We start from the raw sequence: 23,598 nt of genomic DNA on the forward strand, positions 1-23,598 counted from the left end.
TCACAAGGATAAAGAAAAAGAAATATATTGATGTAACTGCAGATGTTTAGATTGGTGTCACAGATATGATGGTACAAGAACACTGGGCTAAAAGCTGTGCAGTTGTGTAAGCATGTGAACAAGCTCATCACTTGAAGGCCTGTCTGCCGGAAAGTCAGAAAGGCAGACAATGGTGATTCTTAAAGCCATTAACATCTCATCTTCTTCCACTTCCTCTCCAAGAATACTCTTATCTAAGGCTTCTCGAGCTTCCCCGGATTGCTGCAAATGTTTTAGCCACTGTCCTAAGGTGCCTCCACTTGCAGCCTCTTCACAGAAAGGATGGGTCGGGTCTCTTCCAGTTAATAGAACTCCCAGTATCATCCCGAAGCTGAATATGTCGCTTTTGTCTGTGTATCTGTCAACAAGGATTTGCATTACCGTGTTAGTAAAAGAGAAGAATTAGCAGTTAACTCAAAAGGCGGTGGTATTGATATTTGAAGCACCTGTTACTTTGAGAAGACTCAGGAGCAGAGTAGCAAGATACTGATGTGTGTGAACTAGGCATGATCTTGGCCAATCCGCAATCAGCAAGCCGAGGCTCAAACTCAGAATCCAACATCACATTTGTAGGTTTCAAGTTATAATGAAGAATCTGTGTCTCACAACTGAAATGAAGATACTGAAGCCCTTTCACAATCCCAACTGCAACTCTAAGCCTAATCTCCCATCCAAGCTCTACCTCCTTAGCTCTAACCTTATTCATCACATCCTCAAGACTACCATTCGGCATATAATCATAGACGAGAGAGAACTCATCGGAATCGCGGACATAAGCTCTTAAACTCATAAGGTTCCTGTGTCTTAACCCAGCAAGAAGCTCAAGTTCCTTCTGCAACCTTCTCTTAACCGACTTGCTACTACTAGTTTCTGGTGAACCAACTCCTTCAAGAGAGCCTAGTCTCTTGACAGCAACCACTAGACCATTATCAAGCACCATCTTGTAGTATTTACCATTAGGGTCAGAACCAAGCAACTGAATACCATTACCAAGAGCAGCGTGAAGAGACTTAGGCGTGATTTTAGGGGAAAAAACAACAGGACCTTTGAGAATAGGTGTCTGTCTCATGTATTTGACAATGCAACGGACCAAGAAAGCTAAGAACAAGGCTGAAAGCAAGCCGGTTAAAATCCCTGAGACGATGCTAACAACAATGACCTTGGAAGTGATTCTTGACTCGAGTAGTGTAGACGAAGCTGAAGTTGTGGATAAGTGTTTCACAGTTCTTCGGCGACAGTTTGTGCTTGTGGTCGTTCTTGAATTGAAGACTAAAAAGAAGAAGAGTAAGAGCAGAGTGATAGTGTTGCTATATCCGTTTCTTCTTCTTCTTCTTCTTCTCTGCTCCATTGCTGAGGAATAAAAAGCTTTTTTTTCAAGATTAGACAACAAATCTGAGAAAACCCAGAAAGGTGAAAGAAGCTGTTCAAAGCTTTACATAAAAAACCGGAAAAAGTTTTTTAAGTACTTTTTTTATTCTACAGTACTGAAGTGAAGCGCTCTCCTATCCTCTTCTTCCAAAAACCACATATATTCTCGAGAAAACCAATGAGAAACCAACAAGACAAAAATTGGAATCAAAACTCAAAATCTTCACAAAGAAGATGAATTAGAGAATATATCATTGGCTCACTCACAGATTCTTTATCTAAAAATTCTCTCTTTTTGCCAAGCTTAATTAAAAGAAAAAACACCCATAATTTTTCTTGATAAGGGGGGGACACAAAAGTATCAAACTTTGGTATAGTATGTCTGAAAATAAAGCCCCAAAACTCAGTTCAGAACCCCAAAAAAAAAAAAAAGCAGAGAACAAACTCCAATGAGAGAGTTTTCACAATTTTTACTATATCTGAAACAAAAACAAAACAAAACTATCCCCAAACTGTTTCAAGCTCAACTAATCCCAGTTAACTTAACACACACATGACACAACACCTCTCTCTCTCTCTCTCTATAAGTCTCTTTTCAAGACACAGTATCTGCTAGACTGTGACCCTCTCTCCTCTCTATCTCTCTCTCTCTCATCACAAAAAGCATGACCGAATCCGTTACTTACTGCCAAATAAAAAAGGGTTCCCGCCTTACAATGGGACCCACATTGTCAGGTGGTCGTGGTTAGAATGGGTCCCAGGGGCCACGTAGACGGATGAAAGGGTAGCCTCTTCCTCTCGTTTGCTTTCATGAGTGGCCGAAAGCAAGACATCGTGGTCCGTGCCCTCGAGAGAGAGAGCTAAACCAAAAGAAATCTCACCCGTTGATTGATTATAAGGTAAGTGAGATCTTGACCGTTGGATGGATGAGAGGCTCGAGAATTTGTGCTACTTTTTTTGTCTTAGTGTGATTACACAAAAGTGGTGTGAGAATAATTGCTTTCTCTTCCCAATCTTTCTTCTTTTTCTCCCCTTTGTATCAAAATTATTTTATGCGGGAGAGAGTACTTTTTATTCAAAGTTAGGTCTTGTTTTCCTATCTAAACCACGTTTTTATATTATTATCTTTGGGTGTAAAAGCTTAACTAGGGTTAATTCACTATTATCAAAAGACTCAAAAGTGTGTGAATACAATGGGAATAAGTTGACCTATATGTACTCCTAATGCCCAAAATTGGCGTTATTGACATTAACGCGTCATTATCTTAGTTTTGTTTGTATGGAGTATGGGACAGAGAGAGATTCAAAAACCAAAATCAAACCATTCAAATTAAATAGCTAATGAATAATTTTATGGTTACCACCTTCTCCAGAAGTGAACAAAAACCGCAAGTACTTTGCTTACAAGTTTACAACGCCATGACATAACAAACTTAGGATGCTATAGTCCCACATACACACAACACGACACAACACAATACACTATCATTTCCCAATATGTAGCAGCCTATGTCCATCTATCACAAAAAAACATTTAATACATAACTTTAATTGGGGTCTAAAGCTTGTAGCCGTTCTTTTAGTTGTGATTGGGCTCTTGAAACCGTGAAAGCAACATAGCTCCGTAAGTTCTATGCCCATGAGTCTCTGTAAAATTTTATCAGCACTGTCTGTGATTGTATCCGTTTGTGTCCGAAAGGAGAGCAAGGACTTCTGGATCAGTAAATTTTGACTCTGCAGCAATATCAAGAGCGGTTTTGCCTTCTACGTTCATAGCTTCCGGGTCTGCTCCCCTGCAATATTCACCCAGTTTGTTGTAAAGACAAATATTTCCAAACGATTTAGGCAGAGAAAATGTTTGGGAAGAAGAACCAAACTCACCTAGTGAGTAGCAATCTTGCTATTACTGCTTTGCCTTTGAGAATACAACAGTGCAGTGGCGTTTGACCACTTGAATCTGTGGCGTTCACATTTGCACCATACTGCAACAAAAGCTCTACCATCCCAATGTCTGCCTTCTCACAAGCACAGTGAAGCAGAGATGAACATCCGCTTCCTTCTGGAGAAATATTTGAAGAGCTACCAGAGTTTCTATCCAGTAACTCATTCCTTAATCTGAGTAGAACATCTTCACGCTTCGGCCTTTCTGGTACTAATATTACTCTTGAAAGTGTTAACGAAGAGCTGGAAGATGATTGGTCATACACAAAATTCACATCCGCGTCACCATTGACAATTAGCCTATAAACAGCCTTTTTATCATTGCCACACACTGCGTCCCACATTTGTTGTGCAATTGATTGCGGGAAATCGCAGTCTCTCGATCTCCTAACAAATAGCTTCTCAGCATACTGTGAAATACAAAAACAAAAAGAGTTTGAATGAGTTGTTCTGAACATTGCCTATGACAAAGCACAGAGAGAACACGACAAAGCTTCAGTTATTTCGTACATAAGGAAACAAATAAAAGAGTAGAAGCTTAATAAACCTTAGCTTGTATATACTTCTCCTTGATAGATATCATATCAGCATAGCTGGGTTTTCCAGTGACCATAACCCTGGATTTATCTGACCTGCGCATATTTTGGTGAAGTAAATTTAAATTTGTAATGTCTAGGTGATCAAAGTTACCATCACTCTGAATAAGAAAGCCAAAATTTCAATCATAAATGGAGTTTTTACCCCGTTAAGCCTGGGTCAACATGAAAGGCACTCCTTGAATGAAGTAACTCCTCCCAAACTGTGTTTGCGAAAGTGTTACCAAGAGCTTGGAACAAACTTATAACAGACGGCTCCCATACTTTCACGTCGAGTGTGAGTGACCTAACCTGTAGTAATAGCCAATAGACTGATGTCAAACTGAAGGTCGAGCCATCAAAAGTTCAAATTCAGTCACATGCTATATTGCTAATGAACATCAAGGCTAGTGCCACTTTATATTGCAAGCAATAGTAAGAGTTTTGGTGATGTACCTTAGATATATGCACGCCAAGATTACGGTGAACACCAGAACATTCAATACAGACAAGAACCCCCAGATTTAAAGACGCCCAGTCTGGTTCTGGAGCTCCACAATCCGCACATTTCTCATTCCCACAGACCTTTCGCAGCGCATCAATGGGCTTCTCACCCTTTCTAATAGACCGTTGCGGCTGAAAATTTCTTGATGGCCTTTCATGGTACCCTAAAAAGCTCCTCTCACATGCAAATTCATCAGTAGTAGGATGATCATATTCAGAACTTTCATATGAGCTACTTTCACTAGCAGATCGATGGTGACCACTTCCCATGGGACTACCAGGAAGACGCTGAAATGTATTCGAAGGACAATCACCAAAATTGCATTGAGATTTACTATGAGCCTGGTCAGGCAAAGGAACAATGATAAATACTTACCTGTTCAGGGACCTGAGAACTAAGTAGTGATGCAATAACCCCTGTGATCTTTTCTATCCAATCCATTTGATCGAGTGCACTCTCAGCCTGCACTGACAAACAGAAGTAAACACTGAGTGAAAACTATAAAAACATGGGCAAACATGTAAACAATAAAGTTTTAAGGCAGTAGTAACAAACACTCTTGAGTCAAACCTGCAACGTGTAGTTTTTTGTAGGTGAAATGATCCTAAAGCAAAACCTCAGATCTGATTGATCAGCGTCGACTTTAATCGTTGAGGTGAGTAAGTTCACTGTATGACGAGCTACAGACTTCTCATCATGAACACCACCATGTCCATGACTATTCGAAGACAGCCACCTACTAAGAAGTCCAGACCCAAGCTCGGAGCTATTTCTCTGTCCAGATAGCTGGCTACCAGACCCCTAAACATCAAATCATCTAAGTCAGAGTGTGCAAAGAAATGGCTCAAAAAGAAAATATATAGATATATAAAATTACAAAACTCACAGATGGTTTGCTACACTGTTTACGGTAATAATACAGCATTCCCCGGCTGTCAAGAACAAAAAACCGTCTTTTCCAGTCTCCTCTCAGATTTGAAGATCGCTTAGAGAGATAACCTTGCCTTATTGTTTGCACCTGCAAACACCAAGAAATGTTAATAGTACTCTCTGGAAGATGTGGCATTCATATGTAAAAGACATTGATACCTTCCCCCTTGCAGCAGATTGCATTACGGCATCTATCATTTTGTGAGAGCTTCGACCTATCGCCTGTATACCATCTCCATTCGGTGATCCATTAGAACCATTTGAACCCCACCTGCTCTCTCGATCAACCTGTCTTTTGTACTCCTGCATCTTTTCATTAAGTGCTGCTTGTTCATAATTTGATCTTTCTCTGGATTGTTGCGCATAGGTCAAGACCTGCAAAAAAAGAATCAAGGTGTAACTATCTCAGCGTTCTAAATATATATGTGAAGATTTATACATAGTCTTAAAAGAGAATTATAAACTCCAAATGTTTAGGGATATATTCTTGAAGAAAATAAAAGTCAAATTAGACCAACCTGATTGATATATGGTTCCATCTGATGCAGTAATTCGTAACCCTGAAAGCAGCCACATTCAGATTTGACACAAACCTTTATAGACTACTTTATAATTCCGAAGAAGCATAACGAACTTACCTGTTTAAAATACCGGAGATGTGCATCCATCGTTCCACTGACTGCTTCCAAAAATTCAAACCTTTTCTTAGCTTCAACATTTGAAAGAGCAGTCACCTGATCATTAATTAGGGAAGCCAATAAAAATATGATTACTCCAACAATAACATGAATGTGACAGTACGTATATGACTTGCAATTAAAAAATAAAACCAAACGAAAGAAATTTACAAGGTTGAACCGAGCTTGCTCGAACATAGACCTCGAAGTGTGAAGTTCCTGTCAGTGTCAAAATATGTTAGTTATAACATAGGGAAACAAACAATACATGGTACTCAAAAGTATGCACCATACCTGTTCTAAAGCAGCAGCAACGTCACTTTTTGTACCTTTCCTCAAAGATAAAAACTTCTCACGGGCCTAAAGCACAAAAGGAAGTTCAATAAGTTAATCTCCAGATAAGTAGGGACCCAACTGCTACGAAGCAGATATCATTATACTTCCAAGCTACAAATTTAATACTTACTAACAGTTAGTGCTCAGAAAAGTAACACGAATGAAAACTAGCTAGTTTTGTAGACTTATTCACAGCCTAAAAATGCAACACACATAAAATTCCTCCCTCCATTAGCCTAGCCTAGCCTTCCTCCATTAACGAGGAATGATTCAAAAATAATTTTTGAGCTCAACCCATTTGTTTGGTTGAAACTTTTCAAACAGATATTACATCTAGTCTTAAAAAAAAAATGGGATGAGAATTTCTGGTTTTTCCGCAAACCATGTTAGCAGAGTTGGGGGAAAAGAAAAACCCTTGACAAAGGGATACCTGATCGTAGGTAAGGCTAGCCTTGTCAAAGCGCTTCCGAGCTTCCTGTGACAAAAATGACCTCTCAGGATTCATATCCAAATATAACCTTGCCATGCTATATTGCTTGAACAAATATAAGAAAGATATATCTGGACTAGCACAATGTAAAGACAGACTCAAACTTAATTATATCTTTCGAATTCATTGGACCTTGTCTACAATAGTAACCTCAAAAACTATTTTAAAATATATTTTGTTTGGGGAAGGTTGACTACCGGAGTGCTGAAATCCCAAAGTCAAACCAGAAAAATTAAACATAATCCATATTAGATTAAATGCCTCCTGGCAGGTCTTCATATTTTTTCCACTCATACATGGCAGGATGTATGTCCTTCATTGTTTCATAGATATTTTAGTTGGTACTAATTGCCATCATAGTTTAACTAAATAAAAAGAGAGATTTAGCCAAGAAGAAAGTAAACATCTTGTACCTTAACCTCATGCAAGTCCATATTGGCAAATTGAAGTAATCTGTCATTCAGTATATGTTCCACCTGACAATGAGAACTCATCAAAATTGAAATTTGAACTGAAAAGACTTGATCTAATCTAAATCTTACAATGTCTTAAGGAGAATGAATCTATATAGCGGCAACTTTTGCTTGAGGAAAACAGAACTATCCTAGTTGATACCACAGAGGAGTTATCAGAAGGAGAAATGGAGAGAGCGTCAACAATAACAAACTAACATACCTGTGACCGAAGAACTTCCTTATAAGTCCCAATTTCCCTCAGCGCAATTGTAAATTTCGTCATGACAGGTCCTAGCACATCAAGTTAGAGATTATCAGCACCTGTTGATGAAACTAGTTTTTTTCCAATTCTTAACTGAGATATTCCCACCATAACCTGTGAATCTAACAATCCTAGCAAGAGAGAGGCGGAGAGAGCAAAAACAGGAACAACAATTTCACTCTGTACAATTCAAGCCACCATAAATATGTGCTTGACAACTAACAATATTCGAAAATATAAAAAATCTTAAAGGAAATTAGCTTAAAATCTCAGATGACAAGTAGGCGTACAAAGAATGGGGATAAAGAGACGATATGCTACTGCGAGTTTCCATAGATTATGTGAGATCAGTCATGTACCTCCAAAAGCCACACTTATTGGATCATTATGGCCTCCACCAAATGTTTCAAGTGCACTTGCGAAAGCAATATCCCCATCATATGCCTCGCCTAGCCCTTCACTGTAACAAGAAAAAAGGATAATCTATCTCTGTTAAAAGATATATGTTCTCATGTTTCTTTAAGCCGGAAGAAAATTTGGAGCATACGTGTATTTCCGGCATCCTTTGTAAAACTTGAGACTTCTTTCCCGCAATATCTCCGCACTCTCCTCCATGCTTTGTAACTGTTTCAGAAAAAGATATTCATGTAAGCACACAGCTGGAAGGCGAAGTACATAATGCGAACGTCAAGAAACAAGCCTTTGTCAAAGAAACTGCAACTATGGACAACCCAACAAACTTAGTGATTTAGGCACAGGGGACTGGAGCTACACTAAACTTAGTGATTTAGGCACAGGGGACTGGAGCTACACTAAAGGAACTTCCTTTACATTTAAGTTGCAAAAAAAACTTCTGCTCCTTCTCTTGTGCCCATTAGAGTATATATATAGCAGATGTCGGACTAAAAAGTGAGCATGAGAATACTGGCTAAGTGGACACAAGTCAGAGATCCAAACATGTGAACTGGATCACAAGTCAATTCACATTTCACCAGCAAAACAAGGCAGAGCGGGAATATAGGCAGTCCATTAGCCAAACCAATTTCTCAGTGACACAAATAAATTGAACCTTCCACACTAAAATTGGGGTACAAATGTCGGTGAATACAAGAAAATTCCAGACATAAAACATCCAAAATTTTTTTCTGTTCATAACCTAATTAATATGACACAAATTGAACCAAGCTAGCACACTAAAAGACTGAACAGATGAGGACAAGAAACAAAGACAGGAACGAAGAAACAAACCTGTTTGCGGAACATGGGAGAGTCATCAAGCTTGGTGAAATGCATTTTGAGCAAATTCTAACTTCCTCTTCTTCGACAACAAACACCAATTAACATCCCACAAACAAAAACCAAAAACAAAAACCAAAACCTAAAAGCTAAAGACCATCACTTTTTTTTTTACTCACATAGGAAAAACAAAGAAACAGGAGACAAAACGAAAAAAAACGTGAGATCCTCTACTTCCAAAAGCTTTCCCGAAATATCAAAGAAAACCAAACCCCGATGATCTTACAAAAAGTCTCGAGCCTTGTGTTTGTGTAAATTTCGAGTTTGGTTTTTTTGTTTTCCTCCTCGCGAAATCGAGAAAAACAGTAAAGAGAAATTGTGATTTTTAGGTGAAGTGTCTCGGGAGAAGAGAAAAAAAGAAAAGAGAAAAGAAAAAAACTTCACCGTCTCTGTTAGTATAAAATTAAACCACAAAAAGACGGCGAAAACTGTGCCGTTTTAATTACCGCCGGAGATCGTGTAAAGGTTGGTAAGATACGACGCCGTTTTGCAGAGTGTGTAAAAGAAAAAATAAAAAGAGAGGAGAGGGAGACTGAGACTGTTGTGCTTTGCTTTCTCTCTGTAACAGTGGTGGTGGTGGTCGTGGTCATCTGAGAGAAAACCAAAGGACTTGACGCTTTTCTCCACGCTCATTCTTTGCGCGTGTTAGATTGAGAAGAGTGAAACTCAACAGGCGCGTGTAACGTACGTGAAGCTCTTTCGAGTGGTGTTTGAATAGAGTGTGGGACCCGTTATCTGGTTGCTTCTCCATTACCTTTTGTTCCGGAGAGACAGAGAGGTCAGTGGGGTATAAATGATTCCTCTTTTTTTTTTTTACAATTTTTTTAATCTGAAATTAAAAACTCTTTTATTATTATTAGTGTGTGTGGAAACAAAAACAAAAAAATTGTAAAGCAAAAAGAAAAGTGAAATTTTGAAGAAAAATGGACACGATTATCTTACTTTTTTTTTATTTTTCAAGACTTTACAGTCGCATATGATAATTAAATATATTTTCTTGGATTCAAAAACCCCCATTGTTTTAGTTTAAAAATGTATATCATCATCTCTCTTGACTCTTGTCCAGCTAGTAGTACAAGATTTGTTTATTCATTCATTTATATTCTCTAACCAAGATCGTGTTAAATCTATGTTTTAAGATTTTGTTCTAAATGTAGTTTTTAATTCTTTGTTTTTTAAAAATCCGGTAAAACTCCCATATGCAGATTATATGCTCATGTGTTTTTCTTCTTTGTTCTGATTTATATTAATCTGGTCTCTATTCGTATGTTTTCTCTCTCAAATGATTTCATATCTATATGCTATGGATCTACAATAGTAGTAGTATCACTTTAGATCTCTCTTTTCCTTTTTAGCCTGTCGCCTCTTTCATTTCCTTAGTATATATTATAGACCTTAAAATAGGTAGTAGTAAAATAACATGATCTACATTATATAGTGTCAAAATAATTCAGTGACTGAACTAGGCCGATAATGGGCCAAACTTTAGTTACACCAGGCCCAATTAATAAAAATGCCCATTTAAATTTCCATTTATTTAAAAAGGATCACACGCAAGGCGGCGTGCTTTCCTTCCTTCCTTCTTCTTCTTCTTCTTCTTCTTCTTCCATTACTCTCGTCTCGCCCAATCGATTTTGTGTGTTTTTTTCCAATTTCTAATTAGCTTTCTTTCCCAATGGCGTCGTCTTCTGGATCAGCGGACGAGGATTTCCAATCTCGCGTTGCGAAGAGCTTCGGATCTCTCGCCTTCTCTCGTCCTTCTTCTTCTTCCAAGTTTTCTACATCTTCTACTCCGGCGTCGCGGCAGCAATCCGGGTCGGTGTGGAGTGTCTCCGGAACCGAAGTTGAGAAACGGGAGTGGAATCGAGATTCGTACGATAGAGACGAGATTCCTTGTGCGTCATCGTTCGACGATATTCTAAGACAGCAGAGGATCTCCTCTAACACTGCTCGGAAACCTTTAGAGGATGATCTCAAAGATATTGATGGCGGCGAGGATTTTGATGGTGACTGGAGTATCAGAGCCTCCATGGGCCTTGACCGCACTCTCGATGATGAGGTATATATCAATTGTAGTCTCTTCTTAATCATTGTTTCTCATTGCTACGATAGTTAAAATTAGGGAACATTGTTTGTTGTTGGTCCTTCTCTTGTGATTTTGGTAGATTCGTATGAGAATTCTGGAATTTGATTCTTTAAATATTAGGCTTGTTTGTAGGGAGTAGTTTTCGCTTTAATTGATACTTTGCGCAGGCAGAGGAAGATGAGTATGATAAAGTGGCACTAGGGAAAGAGAATGACGTTGAAGGTTTGTCTATGAAAGATTCTCTTTCGGCACAGAGGTTGAGAAACAGGAGTGGAATTGGCTGGACTCGGGATCCTCGTGCTAACTATGTTGCTGCACAAATTAGGCTCAAGGAAGACGAAATCGAGGCTAATAAACTTAAAGCTTTTGTTGCCAAAGAGACTCCTCACTCAGGAGGAGAGTCATCTAAAGCTGTGCCACCACCACCAAAACCTATACTCAAAAGGAAGGAGGATACTTCAGATTCAGAAGCAAGGACAGGCAAGCGAGTCAGGTTTGATGTTGTATCTGAAGAAACATTAAAGAAGCCTGAAGATACTTCTACTACCTCCTCAACAAGCATGTCTCATCAAAGTAAAAATGGTGCTAGGGTACCGGATTACCTGCTGAATCCTTCCAAGTACACACGTTACACCTTTGATCCATCTTGTGAATTGAATGATAAGTCCCCAACAGGAGAGTACATGGACATTCCCAAAGCTGTAGAAGGATTGAAAACTTCAGATTCAGAACCATTCAAGGTGTCCTTTATTCCACAGAAGAAGACCAAGGATGTACGAGAAGATGGTAATAACTGCTGTGAGACGAAGCCTATTGTAGCTGGAGAGGTGGCAGAAGATGAGAGACCAAGTGCAACAGAAGATGGGGTTACTGAAATAGGAGAACTAGGGAGTGGGGTTACTGAAATAGGAGAATTAGAGAGCTCCACCAGTTTCCAAAAGAATGGTCGACAATATCGTGCCAAGCCAAGTGTAGATGAAACAGTTGTCTGATCGATCTTCCACGAACAAGTTGGTTGAAAACGCTGGAGGGAGATGAAGTTGGTGTCCATGATATACAAACATGTAGCATCTTTTAGCAGCACATGTAATAAATTTTTATTTCCTAGACTTCTCTTTTAACCAAATTAGAGACTATATGCAGCAAAAGTATTGGTAACATAGTAAGAAACAGTTTGCCTTTGAGAGTGGTAGATAGAACACGCTGAAGAGAGTCTAAAGCTTCCTCAACTTTTTCGAAGCTATCTTGATCAGAGAAAGATGTTTGGTTTCAACACTGGTGAATTGTTTCTAGGTAGATTACAGGGTTAAAGAAATACATGGTTTTGAGCACGAAAACTGTAATCTACTTGTGGATGAGGAAGACTGCTTGATCATGGAGAAAGCCTCCTTTTGGTGAGGCAGGGAAAATCAAGATTTGTGAATTTGTGGAACTTATGAGCAGGTAAAAAGTCTGTTGATGCTGAGAAAGAAGGTAACCTTTTCTTGTTTTCTTTCGATTTAGTTCAACTTTAGATTAAAAAACCATGGGTTCCATTTGTTTGCTTTAAAGAAGATATTGCAAGCAAAGCTCTCGTTAGTTGATCATTGGCTTATTGTTCCTTCAGTTTGGGATTCTGTTTTTACGGGGTTTCAGCTTATGGTTTGATCAAAAGTCCCACTCGGTGTTACAGTGTTTGTTAATCGAAGATACACTGGTCTGAATATTTCAGGTTGGTTTTAAACGATATGCCTAGATGTTTGTATTACAAAAACAAAGGAAAAATGGGAGGGACGGACACAATAACACTATTGTTGAGCCTTCAACGACTTTCATAAACTCTTTTGATGGTATTATGTGAACATGATGACTCAGTACCACATATACATATATCATGGATAGCTCTTTTAACCATGGCCTCTTCATTTCTGCGTACGGATGCATGTATAAGATGTTACATGTCTCTAATTTGACATTTATGAAAGATACGTGTGTTTTGGGAGGACACACCAAAAATCCCACTTGGTGTGCATTTAAAAGTCAGATGAAGATGGAGACGACTTGGACGTTTATTTTTTTCTTTAAATCAAAACTGTGGTTTGACGTTTTGCTTTAAATTAGGAAACGACGTTCAACGCTAAGGTTTTTACTTGGAATATCGTTTTCTTTTTTTAATCGTCTGTGATATATAAAGAAAAGTTGAAATACAATGTTTCAAATAGAGAAAGCAAACCAAAAACCAAGCAAAACGGGAAACAACACCCGATATTAAGTATAGCTGTCACGTGCAATCTGCTCATGTAACCAAGCAGGACCTCCCATAGCCAAATACGAGTTCAACCTGCCGTCTCGTGTAACACTATTAGCAAGCGATCGCACCACTCCATTCGACTTAGGTGACGCAAGGTGTATTGATACATTCTGCAAATGCACCATAACTTGGCTTATCTTATGAAGCAGTGAACGATACTTAGGCCAAGCCTGCGGTTTTTCAAGCGCCTGAATTACTGCATCACAATCTGTCCAGACTTCAAACGAGAGGATTTGTAAGATCTGTAAACTCTCCAAACACCAAAGCAAACATTGTAGTTCTGCATCAATTCTATTCACTGTCGGTAGAAACGCATGCCGGGAATGGAACAGAACATCACCTACATGATTCCTAAGAATCCAAGCTCCCCCCGCATAGTGCTGACTACTAGCCCAAGATGCGTTAATATTACATTTCAGTATTCCAAACGCTGGTTTAGTCCACCTCTTCTGTGACATACCCCCTCGCATAATACCCACAACTGACCTTTGCTCTTGCTTCTGCAACTCATTCAGTTTTAACCATTCCTCAGCATCCGCCACCGCACCTACAATTAACACATGATGGTCCTGCAGCTTGTTATTGAAAACCATCCCATTACGAGCCTTCCATATCTCCCATAAAATCCAAGGTATAGCAAGGCGTAGGGACGATGGTAGATCAGTATTAGTAATAAGTCTCAAACAATGACCAATGTTCTCCGAGACCGAAGTAGAGAAACCTTGGACAGGCAAAGGTAGAGCAGTAGCTGACCAAACCGTTGACGCCACAGGACAAAGGAACAGAGCATGTGACACAGTTTCGTCGGCAGATCTGCACACCTGACATATCGGATTAACTTGTAGACCATGATTCCTCATGCAGTCCGCAACTGCTATAGCACCTGAGAGGACTCTCCATAGAAACATTCTTATTTTTGGAGCTGTCTCAACTGTCCAAACCTTTTGTTTTAGTTCATTCAACACTCGTGAGCCCTCTGATTCACCACTCGGGACCTCCATAGCTTTAGAGCTCAACCAATAACCACTCTTTACTGAGTAGTGTCCATTATTCGTATACGCCCATACCAACCTATCTTGAAGCCGCGTATCCGGGGGAAATGATCTTATTTTGATAACATCACAGGGGGGAAAAAGTTCCTGAAGAGCCTGCAGATTCCAGTCCCCTTGATTAGTGATAAGTTCAGACACTCGGAGATTCAAATTTATCATCTGCTTCTTATTACATGGTCTCCGTGGAAGCTCATCAAAAACCCACTTATCCAGCCAAACGTTGGTATCCAAACCATCACCTATGGACTTCATGAGGCCCTTTTCCAACAACTCTCTCCCAAATAATATACTTCTCCAAGCATAAGACGGTCGCGGACCAAGATTAGCCTCCATAAACGATGTCGAGGGAAAATATCTCGCTTTATACACCCGTGCCAGTAACGAAGATGGTGCGTCCAGGAGGCGCCAAGCTTGCTTCACAAGAAGAGCTTGATTAAAACGGCCTATATCCCTGAATCCTAAGCCACCCTGATCCTTTGACTTACACATTTTCTCCCAAGAAACCCAATGCATCTTCTGCTTCTCCTCCACTGCATTCCACCAAAAGTTAGCCATCGCACTCGTTATCTTCTTACATTGGTGTTTCGATAGCCTAAAGCAGGACATCGCATACACCGGAAGAGCAAGCACCACTGCTTTAAGCAAAACTTCTTTTCCCCCCAAGGACAATGTTTTCTCGAACCAACCGCGTAATCGAGATGTTAATCTATCTGTTATATACGCTAACATGTCCTTCTTGGAGCCACTAAAGCATTCAGGGAGGCCTAAGTACTTACCAGCCCCTCCCTTTTGTTCAATACCCGTAAACAAACCGATAACCCTCCTCATGTACGGATCTAACTTCTTTCCAAAGGTTATCGATGATTTTTGGAGATTTATCTCTTGACCAGACGCATCTCCATACAACCTTAAACACTGTAACAGGTTTGCGCATTCCAAAAGACTAGCACGACACAGAAATAGGCTGTCATCAGCAAAAAGGAGGTGCTGGATCGAAGGACACTCCGGTGTAAGTTTCAGCCCCGTGAGTCTACCCTCTTGCTCTGCCTTGTTCATCACATGGACTAGTGCCTCCGCTCAGAGAATAAAGAGAAAGGGGGGACAAAGGATCCCCTTGTCTAATCCCCCTCTCTGGTTTAATGAAGCCATGTTCCTTCCCGTTAATGAGAACCGAGAAGGTAACTGAACGCACACAGCTCATAATCCAGTTAACCCATTTAATATCAAAACCAAGCCTAATAAGCAGTTCTTCAAGAAAATTCCACTCTACTCTGTCGTAGGCTTTAGACATATCTGTCTTAATGGCTAGAAATTCCTCATTACAACCTGCTTTCGTCTGAAGCGCATGGACCAATTCGTGTGCTAAAAGTATGTTATCAGTTATGAGGCGACCCGACACAAAGGCACCTTGAGTGTCTGATACTATTTTAGGCAGGAACCGCTTCAAACGCTGACATAAAACTTTAGACACTGTTTTGTATAATATAGAACACAGACTGATAGGCCTTAGGTTGGTCATGCGAGTAGGATTCTGCACCTTCGGGATTAGACATATCTGCGTAAAATTCCAATCAGATGGAAGATGACTAGATGCAAAAAACTGTTGCACCTCCTGCACCACCTGAGGTCCAACAACATCCCAATATTCTTTAAAGAATTGACTCGACATACCATCCGCCCCTGGCGTCTTCTCCCCTTTGATGCTAAAAACTGCATTCTTTATTTCCAATGCAGAAACCGGGCGAATTAGTTCTGCATTCATACTATCAGTGACACGAGGCACCATCCCATCTAGAGCTTCCATTATGGCACTAGGATTTGAGCTAGTAAACATCTTGCGGAAATATGCCACGGCCACCTCTCCTTTAGACCCCTCAGAGAACTGCTCTACACCATTTTCATCAAAAAGAGATAAAATCTGATTCTGAATCCTACACCGTTGAACACTACCATGAAAAAACTTCGTGTTGCGGTCACCCCCCTGCAACCATTGTTCTCGACTCCTTTCCTTCCAATAAAGCTCTTCTGCTCGATAATTCTCAGTCAGTTCCCAGCGTAGATCCCGCATAAGCTGAAAGTTAGGATGTATTTTGGTACCCTCTGCATCCAGTTGCTCTCTAACCTGCTGTATCCGCACTTTGGAATTCAGATTTTGTGATCTTTTCCATCCAGAAATAGTTCTTCTACACTCCGCAATCCGACTCATCACAGATGTTTGTCCCGTAGTCACGCCTTTGTTCCAACCTGATTGAACCACCGCAGCGAAATCCGGTTTAGAGATCCATCTTTTGTTAAAAATGAACCTTCCTGATCTAGAAACATTATCATTAGCCAAGCGTAGCAGTAATGCCCTGTGATCCGAGCCAATCCTTTCCATATATTCACCTTGCACCCGTGGAAACTGCTGAAACCATGCTTCATTCCCAAGGGCTCTATCCAAACAGCACTGGATCCACATATTATTGCGTTTACCGGCCCACGACAGTCTATTACCAATACTGGAGACCTCCCGTAGGCGACAATCAAGAATCATATTTCTAAAAGGGAAAAATGATGATTCCGCCCGTGCTGGACCTCCAAGCTTCTCAGTATTACTGACCATTTCATTCAAGTCACCTATGACCAGCCATGGTGCATCTCGAGACACCCCAATGTCAACAAGTGAATCCCATACACCTTGTCTCAAACTACTTACCGGATCCCCATAGACACAAGAAACATAAAACGAAAGTGATCCAAGCTTGGCCTTCACGTCTATGATTCGGTGATCCGCACTAATAACTTCAACTTCATAAGATGGCTTCCAGAATAGAGCCAATCCTCCACTGAGCCCCACTAGATCCACTATATGCGAGTACTCGTACCCCAAACTCCTTTGTAACTTCACCACATAGTCTCTGGAATTTTTAGTTTCCAGGAGGAACAAAAAGTCCGGGAAATGTAGACGACGCATCTCCCTCAAGTAAGGAATTGTCAAGGTGCCCCCCAATCCTTGACAATTCCAACTCATAAAACTCATATTTGAACTGGCAGTTCCTCACTTGGAACCGCCTTACTTGCATCGTGTTTAGCAACCTTAGCTGATACTGGAACCTCATCACAAGCTTTCCTCTTTGACATCACTACTACATCATTCTCATCGTTAACAGGTTGATTACTTCTTCCAGTCCCCTGATCCTTTAACGTGGCCTGAGCTTTCCTCCTCCATTGACTAGGGCGTCTACGTTTCTTCTGGTATTTGGTAGTGCCGGAAGAGCCAGCAGAGAAGCTAGCTCGATGACCCGTAGCACCATGACCAGACAGAAAAGCAGAGGAGGAAACAATCGGCTGTGATTGAACAGAATTCTGAGCAGGACTCATAGTTCGGTCACCGTCACCAATTGAAGAAGCTGAGTGTTCAAAGTCAAAGACCAGCCCTTTATCTTTGTCCGCATCCGCAGTAAGTCGTGTAGGAGCTTCCAACCGTAGCAAAGTCTGTTGACCTTCAATGTCACCTTCAAGATCCCAAACAGACTTACGGACTCTTTCAATACGAATCTGCTTCTCCTTAGGCTCAGCTACAGACAAGTACTGACGCATCTCGTCCAAAACCTCCTTAGCAATCTTTGGTTTACCAGTCAACACATCAATGCCCACATCATCATCAGTCAGTACCCCAAACAAGGGATCATCATTACTAATCCTCGGAACCAACCGCTGTGGAACCAACAACTGACCTTTCTCCTCCCCCGTAGCAGAAGATTGCCGGTTTGAAGGTAACAAAGGGCATCGAAGCTTGTCATGCGTCAACCGTAAACAATGATAACATCTCTTCCGGATTCTTTCATACTCAAATCCTATCTCCACAACCTCACCTGATGGAATCTTCAATTCTTTCCTATTCTTCAGAGGCTTGTTAATATCAAACAAAACCCTAACTCTCACATATCCCCTACTTAGAGGCTTCAATGGATCAAAAGCAATATCCGTGACACGACCAATGTGTCCTGCAATTTCCTTTATCGTGTCCACAGTAAGATAATTCACCGGTATGTGCCGAATACGCACCCATATTGGTAACACCTTGAGAAAATCACTCGGCGGATTCTCTACCCATCTCTCAAGCGTCAGGCTCCAGTCATTAAAAGTCCAAGCTCCAGACTGCAGCACCATAGAAAGATCTGCCTCAGAATCAAAGATGAACTGGAACTTGTCATTGGGCAAAGCGATCCCACGGACTCTGTTATAGACCCTCCAAACCCTTGGCATCTCGTGGATCAAACTTGACATCTTTTGATTCTCCGGACACAGTAGCTTGCCAATAATACTACAAGTATTCCTTACACTCGAGACGAACTTCGCATGGTCCTGAAGCACAATCAGCTGGTCGTCCTCGAGCGACATCTCCTTCAAAGCTTTATCTAAAGCATACTCCATCACCCACTCTGAAAAAAAGTTCTCACTAAACACTCGCGCTTCCTCACCTTGTCCAGCACTTCACAATGAAAGACGGCGGCCGCAAACGAAGAACTAGGTCAAGAACTTTCCAGTAACCTTCCAAGAATACACCGTAAAAACAGAGAAAGAATCAATCAAATCCGGCGAAAATAAAAGATTTTCCCGGTAACTCAATCTTTTCCTAAAATATGAAACCCTCTAAATGGAAAAGCGTTTCCTAAGCCCACCCTTTGGGTTTTTCTATGTATATCTCGTTCGGAATATCGTTTTCATATTCCAAAAAATTTCTGGGCAATTTCCCTCCAAGGACCACACAGTTCCACTAAATCGAAGTCTTAGTTGGAAGGTCAACCTCAAACCATTGTGTTTTGTCTTGGATCCGTTCAGAAATTTCAGTGCAACGCATAAATGCTGCCATTATGTAAAATTTTGTCTTGGACCCGTTCAGAAATTACAGTGCAACTAGAAGCAATCCATTAAAGAGGTTTATTAAAAAAAAAAATTACTCACAAATCTATCACTATCAAATATTAATGTTTCAAACAAACCGAATTTTTTATAATTAAATTAATAATTTTTTAATATATAAATTAACATTTTAGTATTCTCTTATATAACAGATTTTTTTTTTTTTTTTAATTAAGAACGGAAGAGATTACAAGAGAATAAATTTGGTTTTTCCTTTTACGGCAGTTGTATTAATTTAAGATGAATTAACAATGTTTGGTTTGATTGAAGAAAAAAACACATGGTACCGTTGGGTAGGATAAGACTACGATTGGAGGTTACACGACAACCATTTAATAACATCAGTGATATCACTGGATCGTACTGTCTGTGCTATTGTCTTATTGATCTTTATATTTTTGTTTTGGTTTCACAAAAATTTCCAATAGAAAATGAATCCATTGTAATTGAGTGGATCTACCTGGAGAGAAGAAGATACGAGACTCTGTCGCAGGTGAGTTTAAAGTCTCTTGCTGTTCAATTTCGTGGTCTTTTCTGATATCTATCAACTATACTGCACTAAACGAAACTATTCTTATTCAAAATATATATGGTTACCAATTTGAAACGAGTTTATACAATATGGTATTGACTATTGAAACTTCGTTTGCAATTTCTAGTCTTCGATCATAACGACTCACAAGTGACAACTAAATATATCGTTTTATTATTTTTATATTTGACTCTCTGTGTAGAGACTGGAGAGAGTCTTTTTGCGGTCTTTGTGTATGTTGTTTGTTTTGTTTTCGAGTAAATGACTCACAGTGAAGAGTCTTTGTGTTTGAATTTTGTTTTTCTTGCGCAAATTTTTAGCATAATTTGTAAGTACAATTCTTAATTTTCTAGAATTTCATTGAGAGTTTCTCCTTAATTTCCTAGCGTTTTCCTGACTTTATTGATTCAGATAGACAGATACCAACAAAAAGAAAAAAGAAAAAATAGCTGAATTGTTGACTCTAGAATAGTCGACAACATGGTACATTTACCATCCTGTATGATTCACCAAAAGTTATATAGTACACAACTTTCAATTTTATCAGAGTTTTGCTTAATGGATTTTAAAGTTTCTAATTTTGAAAGCTTAGTACTAAACTGATACAAAAACAATAAAATCAAATCACCTAAAAATCAAAATAAAATTTAAAGCATAATTTCAAATCACTAAGTACTTATTTTTTCAATTTTCATTTTCTACATATTCAAATCTTTTAATTTTAATAGTTCTTAGACTAATTGTGTTTCGTTTTTACACGTTATATACGTAATCCGTTAGCAAAGTCACTCTTTATAAAAATGAAATTTTGATTATGATGTGAATGCTAAAAATAATGAAATTATGAAAACGTGAAAAATATTAAAACAGCGGTATATAATATATATATATATATATATCATCACATATATATTCTAGAAACTTAAGCTTGGTATCACTAGTATACCACTCTGACAAGTCACACATTTGACAGTATAGTGCACATAATAATAATATCAAAATGTATCTGAGAATCCCCATGAATATTTGTTAAACTAATTTTCCATGAATCAACATATAACATATTTCCATGACAGTGATCCTTAGATGGCAAGATTGCCGTTTAAGTTTCTCACACAGACTACATATTATTAAGTCTTTGGAAACCCACGAAAGTACATTTTCCACAAAACCAAAATTTCCACGAAAATACATTTTCCATGAATTTTAGTTAAACAAAATAATTTCACCTCACATGCCTAATATTCCTATATACTCCTCTCATATACATATAACACGTGTTACTCCAACTAGTTGGAAACTTGGAATACAAACAAATGACACCATTCACACGCTAAGGTCAGAATTGTATAATAATCAATTAAAGCATATCATATTGTGTTACTCGGTCGAGACTTCTCGACAGTTATTAATTATCACTTAAATATTGACCGAGACTCACGAACTGCCAAATCCATTTAATTAATTAGGTTTTTTTCTTGCTATTTATAGAACCAAGTGTCTACTCTCTGATTCCATATCAACTAAAGAGAACTAAAGATGAAGCCAATCTCCAACACCAACGAAGAATTTGAGATGACGCTGGAGAATTTAACTTGGAACGTGAAGCAAATACAAGACAACTTGTTAGAAGAGATAATCACACCCAACACAAATACAGAGTATCTCCAACGTTTTCTCCCCGAGAAGTTCGACAAAGAGCTCTTCAAGAAAAACGTACCGATCGTCACCTATGAAGATATTAAGCCTTATCTCGACCGTATCGTTAACGGAGAGTCATCCGATCTCATATCGGCCCGACCTATCACCGGTTTCTTGCTAAGGTACATATATAATTAAAAAAAAAACTTTCTATATATAGTATCTTTTATTTTCTAAAACAGCTACATGCTTAATTGACGTTTAATGTTTTGTAGTTCGGGAACTTCAGGAGGAGCACAAAAGATGATGCCATGGAACAATAAGTACTTGGACAATTTGACATTTATCTACGATCTTCGTAGTCAAGTTATAACCAAGTAAACGTCTAACATGTTTTCCTTATATTGTTTGACGATTTTTATTTGGATCATACCGATGATGATGAAAAAACTCTTCTTTGTTATGTTTAGGCATGTGAAAGGTGTGGAGGAAGGAAAAGGGATGATGTTTCTCTTCACTAAACAAGAAATCATGACTCCTTCTGGCTTGCCTGCTCGAGTTGCAACCAGCAGCTATTTCAAGAGCGACTACTTCAAGAACCGGCCCTCTAACTGGTATTACTCATACACGAGCCCTGATGAAGTCATCTTATGCCCTAACAACACCGAGAGTCTCTACTGCCATTTGCTCTGTGGCTTAGTCCAAAGAGAAGAGGTTGTGAGAACGGGTTCCATCTTTGCTTCAGTCATGGTACGAGCAATCAAGGTTCTTGAGAATTCTTGGGAAGAGTTGTGTTCAAACATCCGATCAGGTCATCTCAGCAACTGGATCACAGACTTGGGTTGTCAAAGCTCTGTCTCTTTGGTCCTTGGCGGGCCACGTCCTGAATTAGCAGACGCAATTGAAGAAATATGCAACCAGTCTTGGGAAGGTATAGTCAAAAGACTCTGGCCAAACATGAAATTTATTGAAACTGTTGTTACGGGTTCAATGGGACAGTACGTTCCAATGTTGAACTACTATTGTGACGACTTGCCTCTCGTGTCTACAACCTACGGTTCCTCGGAAACTACATTCGGGATCAATCTAGATCCTCTGTGCAAACCTGAAGATGTTTCTTACGCTTTCATGCCTAACATGGCTTACTTTGAGTTCATACCTATGGATGGAGACAACAACGATGTCGTCGACCTTGAAGATGTGAAACTTGGATGCACTTATGAACCCGTGGTCACAAATTTCGCTGGTGAGCTTAAAAATATCGATCATGACTTCAATAAGATACTTGTGAATATGTTTTTTTTTGCATGGTCGTTTTACTAATGTTTTGTGATTATGTTTTGATTTTTTTGTTCAGGATTGTATAGGATGAGAGTGGGAGATATTGTATTGGTGACTGGTTTCTACAACAACGCACCTGAGTTTAAGTTTGTAAGAAGAGAGAACGTGGTCTTAAGCATCGACTCCGACAAAACTAATGAAGAAGATCTGTTTAAGGCTGTGGGTCAAGCAAAGCTCGTACTCGAGTCATCAGGTCTCATTCTAGAAGACTTCACCAGCTATGCTGACACCTCGACATTTCCCGGTCACTACGTGATTTACTTGGAAGTAAAGGCCAAAGAGGGAGAAGAGAAGATGAAGAATACACAGCTTGAGCTCGATGAAGAGGCGCTCTCCAAGTGTTGTATGGCAATGGAGGAGTCGCTTGATAATGTTTACAAGAGATGTAGGTTCAGAGACGGATCGGTCGGGCCTCTGGAGATAAGAGTGGTGCGTCGAGGAACGTTTGAGTCTCTCATGGACTTCTTCATCTCACAAGGTGCTTCCACCGGTCAATACAAGACTCCCAGATGCATTAAGTCAGGGAAAGCCTTACAAGTATTGGAGACATGTGTGGTAGCCAAATTCTTCAGTACTTGATTGTTCTTCCTTGGATTATATATAGGTTCAAGTGATTTGTTGTGGTTTCAATAAATTTGATGTGTACTAGTTTGTCTGAATATATATATTTTGATTGAAGTCCTTGTTTAATTTTCCTCTGTAAGATGGAACACTACATTGAGAAACAGAGCATTTTATCATCAAATCTGCCTCTGGACCGAAGTTGGAAATGGTTTAGTATGTAAGTAATGGACTTGGAAAATTGATAATAAAACCTTGAGATGAAACCAACCCTTCGTTAAACTTCACCACCTGAGCCCATGAATCCATGACTACC

General features: G+C 39.5%; 5 protein-coding genes across 6 annotated transcripts; 2 read left to right on the plus strand and 3 right to left on the minus strand.

Annotated features, from left to right (window-relative positions):
- Window positions 1-9: 9 nt before the first annotated feature.
- On the minus strand, window positions 10-2,475 carry LOC104769545 (inactive leucine-rich repeat receptor-like protein kinase CORYNE). The gene is made up of 2 exons (XM_010493775.3): window positions 486-2,475; window positions 10-397 (listed from the first exon to the last, which is right to left on the minus strand). Exons 1-2 carry the CDS (start codon window positions 1,385-1,387, stop codon window positions 88-90), a joined length of 1,212 nt encoding a protein of 403 aa, XP_010492077.1. The 5' UTR covers window positions 1,388-2,475; the 3' UTR covers window positions 10-87.
- Window positions 2,476-2,709: 234 nt separating this feature from the next.
- On the minus strand, window positions 2,710-9,638 carry LOC104769546 (ADP-ribosylation factor GTPase-activating protein AGD3). Of its 2 annotated transcripts, none has more exons than XR_015592483.1 (19): window positions 8,827-9,501; window positions 8,126-8,202; window positions 7,938-8,038; window positions 7,537-7,607; window positions 7,275-7,337; window positions 6,802-6,846; window positions 6,330-6,395; window positions 6,207-6,254; window positions 5,997-6,092; window positions 5,877-5,918; window positions 5,518-5,733; window positions 5,315-5,446; window positions 4,999-5,229; window positions 4,804-4,895; window positions 4,380-4,715; window positions 4,090-4,235; window positions 3,896-3,980; window positions 3,289-3,758; window positions 2,710-3,200 (listed from the first exon to the last, which is right to left on the minus strand). XR_015592483.1 is itself a non-coding variant. In XM_010493776.3 (19 exons), exons 1-19 carry the CDS (start codon window positions 8,869-8,871, stop codon window positions 3,068-3,070), a joined length of 2,490 nt encoding a protein of 829 aa, XP_010492078.1. In that variant the 5' UTR covers window positions 8,872-9,638; the 3' UTR covers window positions 2,710-3,067. The 2 variants fall into 2 exon arrangements, 1 of the variants encoding a protein (XP_010492078.1); XM_010493776.3 differs by having other exon boundaries at window positions 4,804-4,890; window positions 8,827-9,638.
- Window positions 9,639-9,934: 296 nt separating this feature from the next.
- Window positions 9,935-12,141, plus strand: LOC104769547 (uncharacterized). The gene is made up of 2 exons (XM_010493777.3): window positions 9,935-10,933; window positions 11,128-12,141. The coding sequence occupies exons 1-2, from the start codon at window positions 10,550-10,552 to the stop codon at window positions 11,950-11,952; spliced, it is 1,209 nt and encodes a 402-aa protein (XP_010492079.1). The 5' UTR covers window positions 9,935-10,549; the 3' UTR covers window positions 11,953-12,141.
- Window positions 12,142-17,317: 5,176 nt separating this feature from the next.
- LOC147918482 (uncharacterized) lies at window positions 17,318-18,718 on the minus strand. Its single transcript, XM_087503547.1, has one exon. The coding sequence runs from the start codon at window positions 18,716-18,718 to the stop codon at window positions 17,318-17,320; it is 1,401 nt and encodes a 466-aa protein (XP_087359673.1).
- Window positions 18,719-19,182: 464 nt separating this feature from the next.
- On the plus strand, window positions 19,183-23,466 carry LOC104769548 (4-substituted benzoates-glutamate ligase GH3.12). Its single transcript, XM_010493778.3, has 5 exons — window positions 19,183-19,700; window positions 21,231-21,562; window positions 21,656-21,757; window positions 21,851-22,626; window positions 22,738-23,466. The coding sequence occupies exons 2-5, from the start codon at window positions 21,279-21,281 to the stop codon at window positions 23,298-23,300; spliced, it is 1,725 nt and encodes a 574-aa protein (XP_010492080.1). The 5' UTR covers window positions 19,183-19,700; window positions 21,231-21,278; the 3' UTR covers window positions 23,301-23,466.
- Window positions 23,467-23,598: the final 132 nt, after the last annotated feature.

Source organism: Camelina sativa, chromosome 20, assembly GCF_030686135.1.
Source record: "Camelina sativa cultivar CO46 ecotype springtype chromosome 20, ASM3068613v1".
NCBI classification, from domain to species: domain Eukaryota; kingdom Viridiplantae; phylum Streptophyta; class Magnoliopsida; order Brassicales; family Brassicaceae; genus Camelina; species Camelina sativa.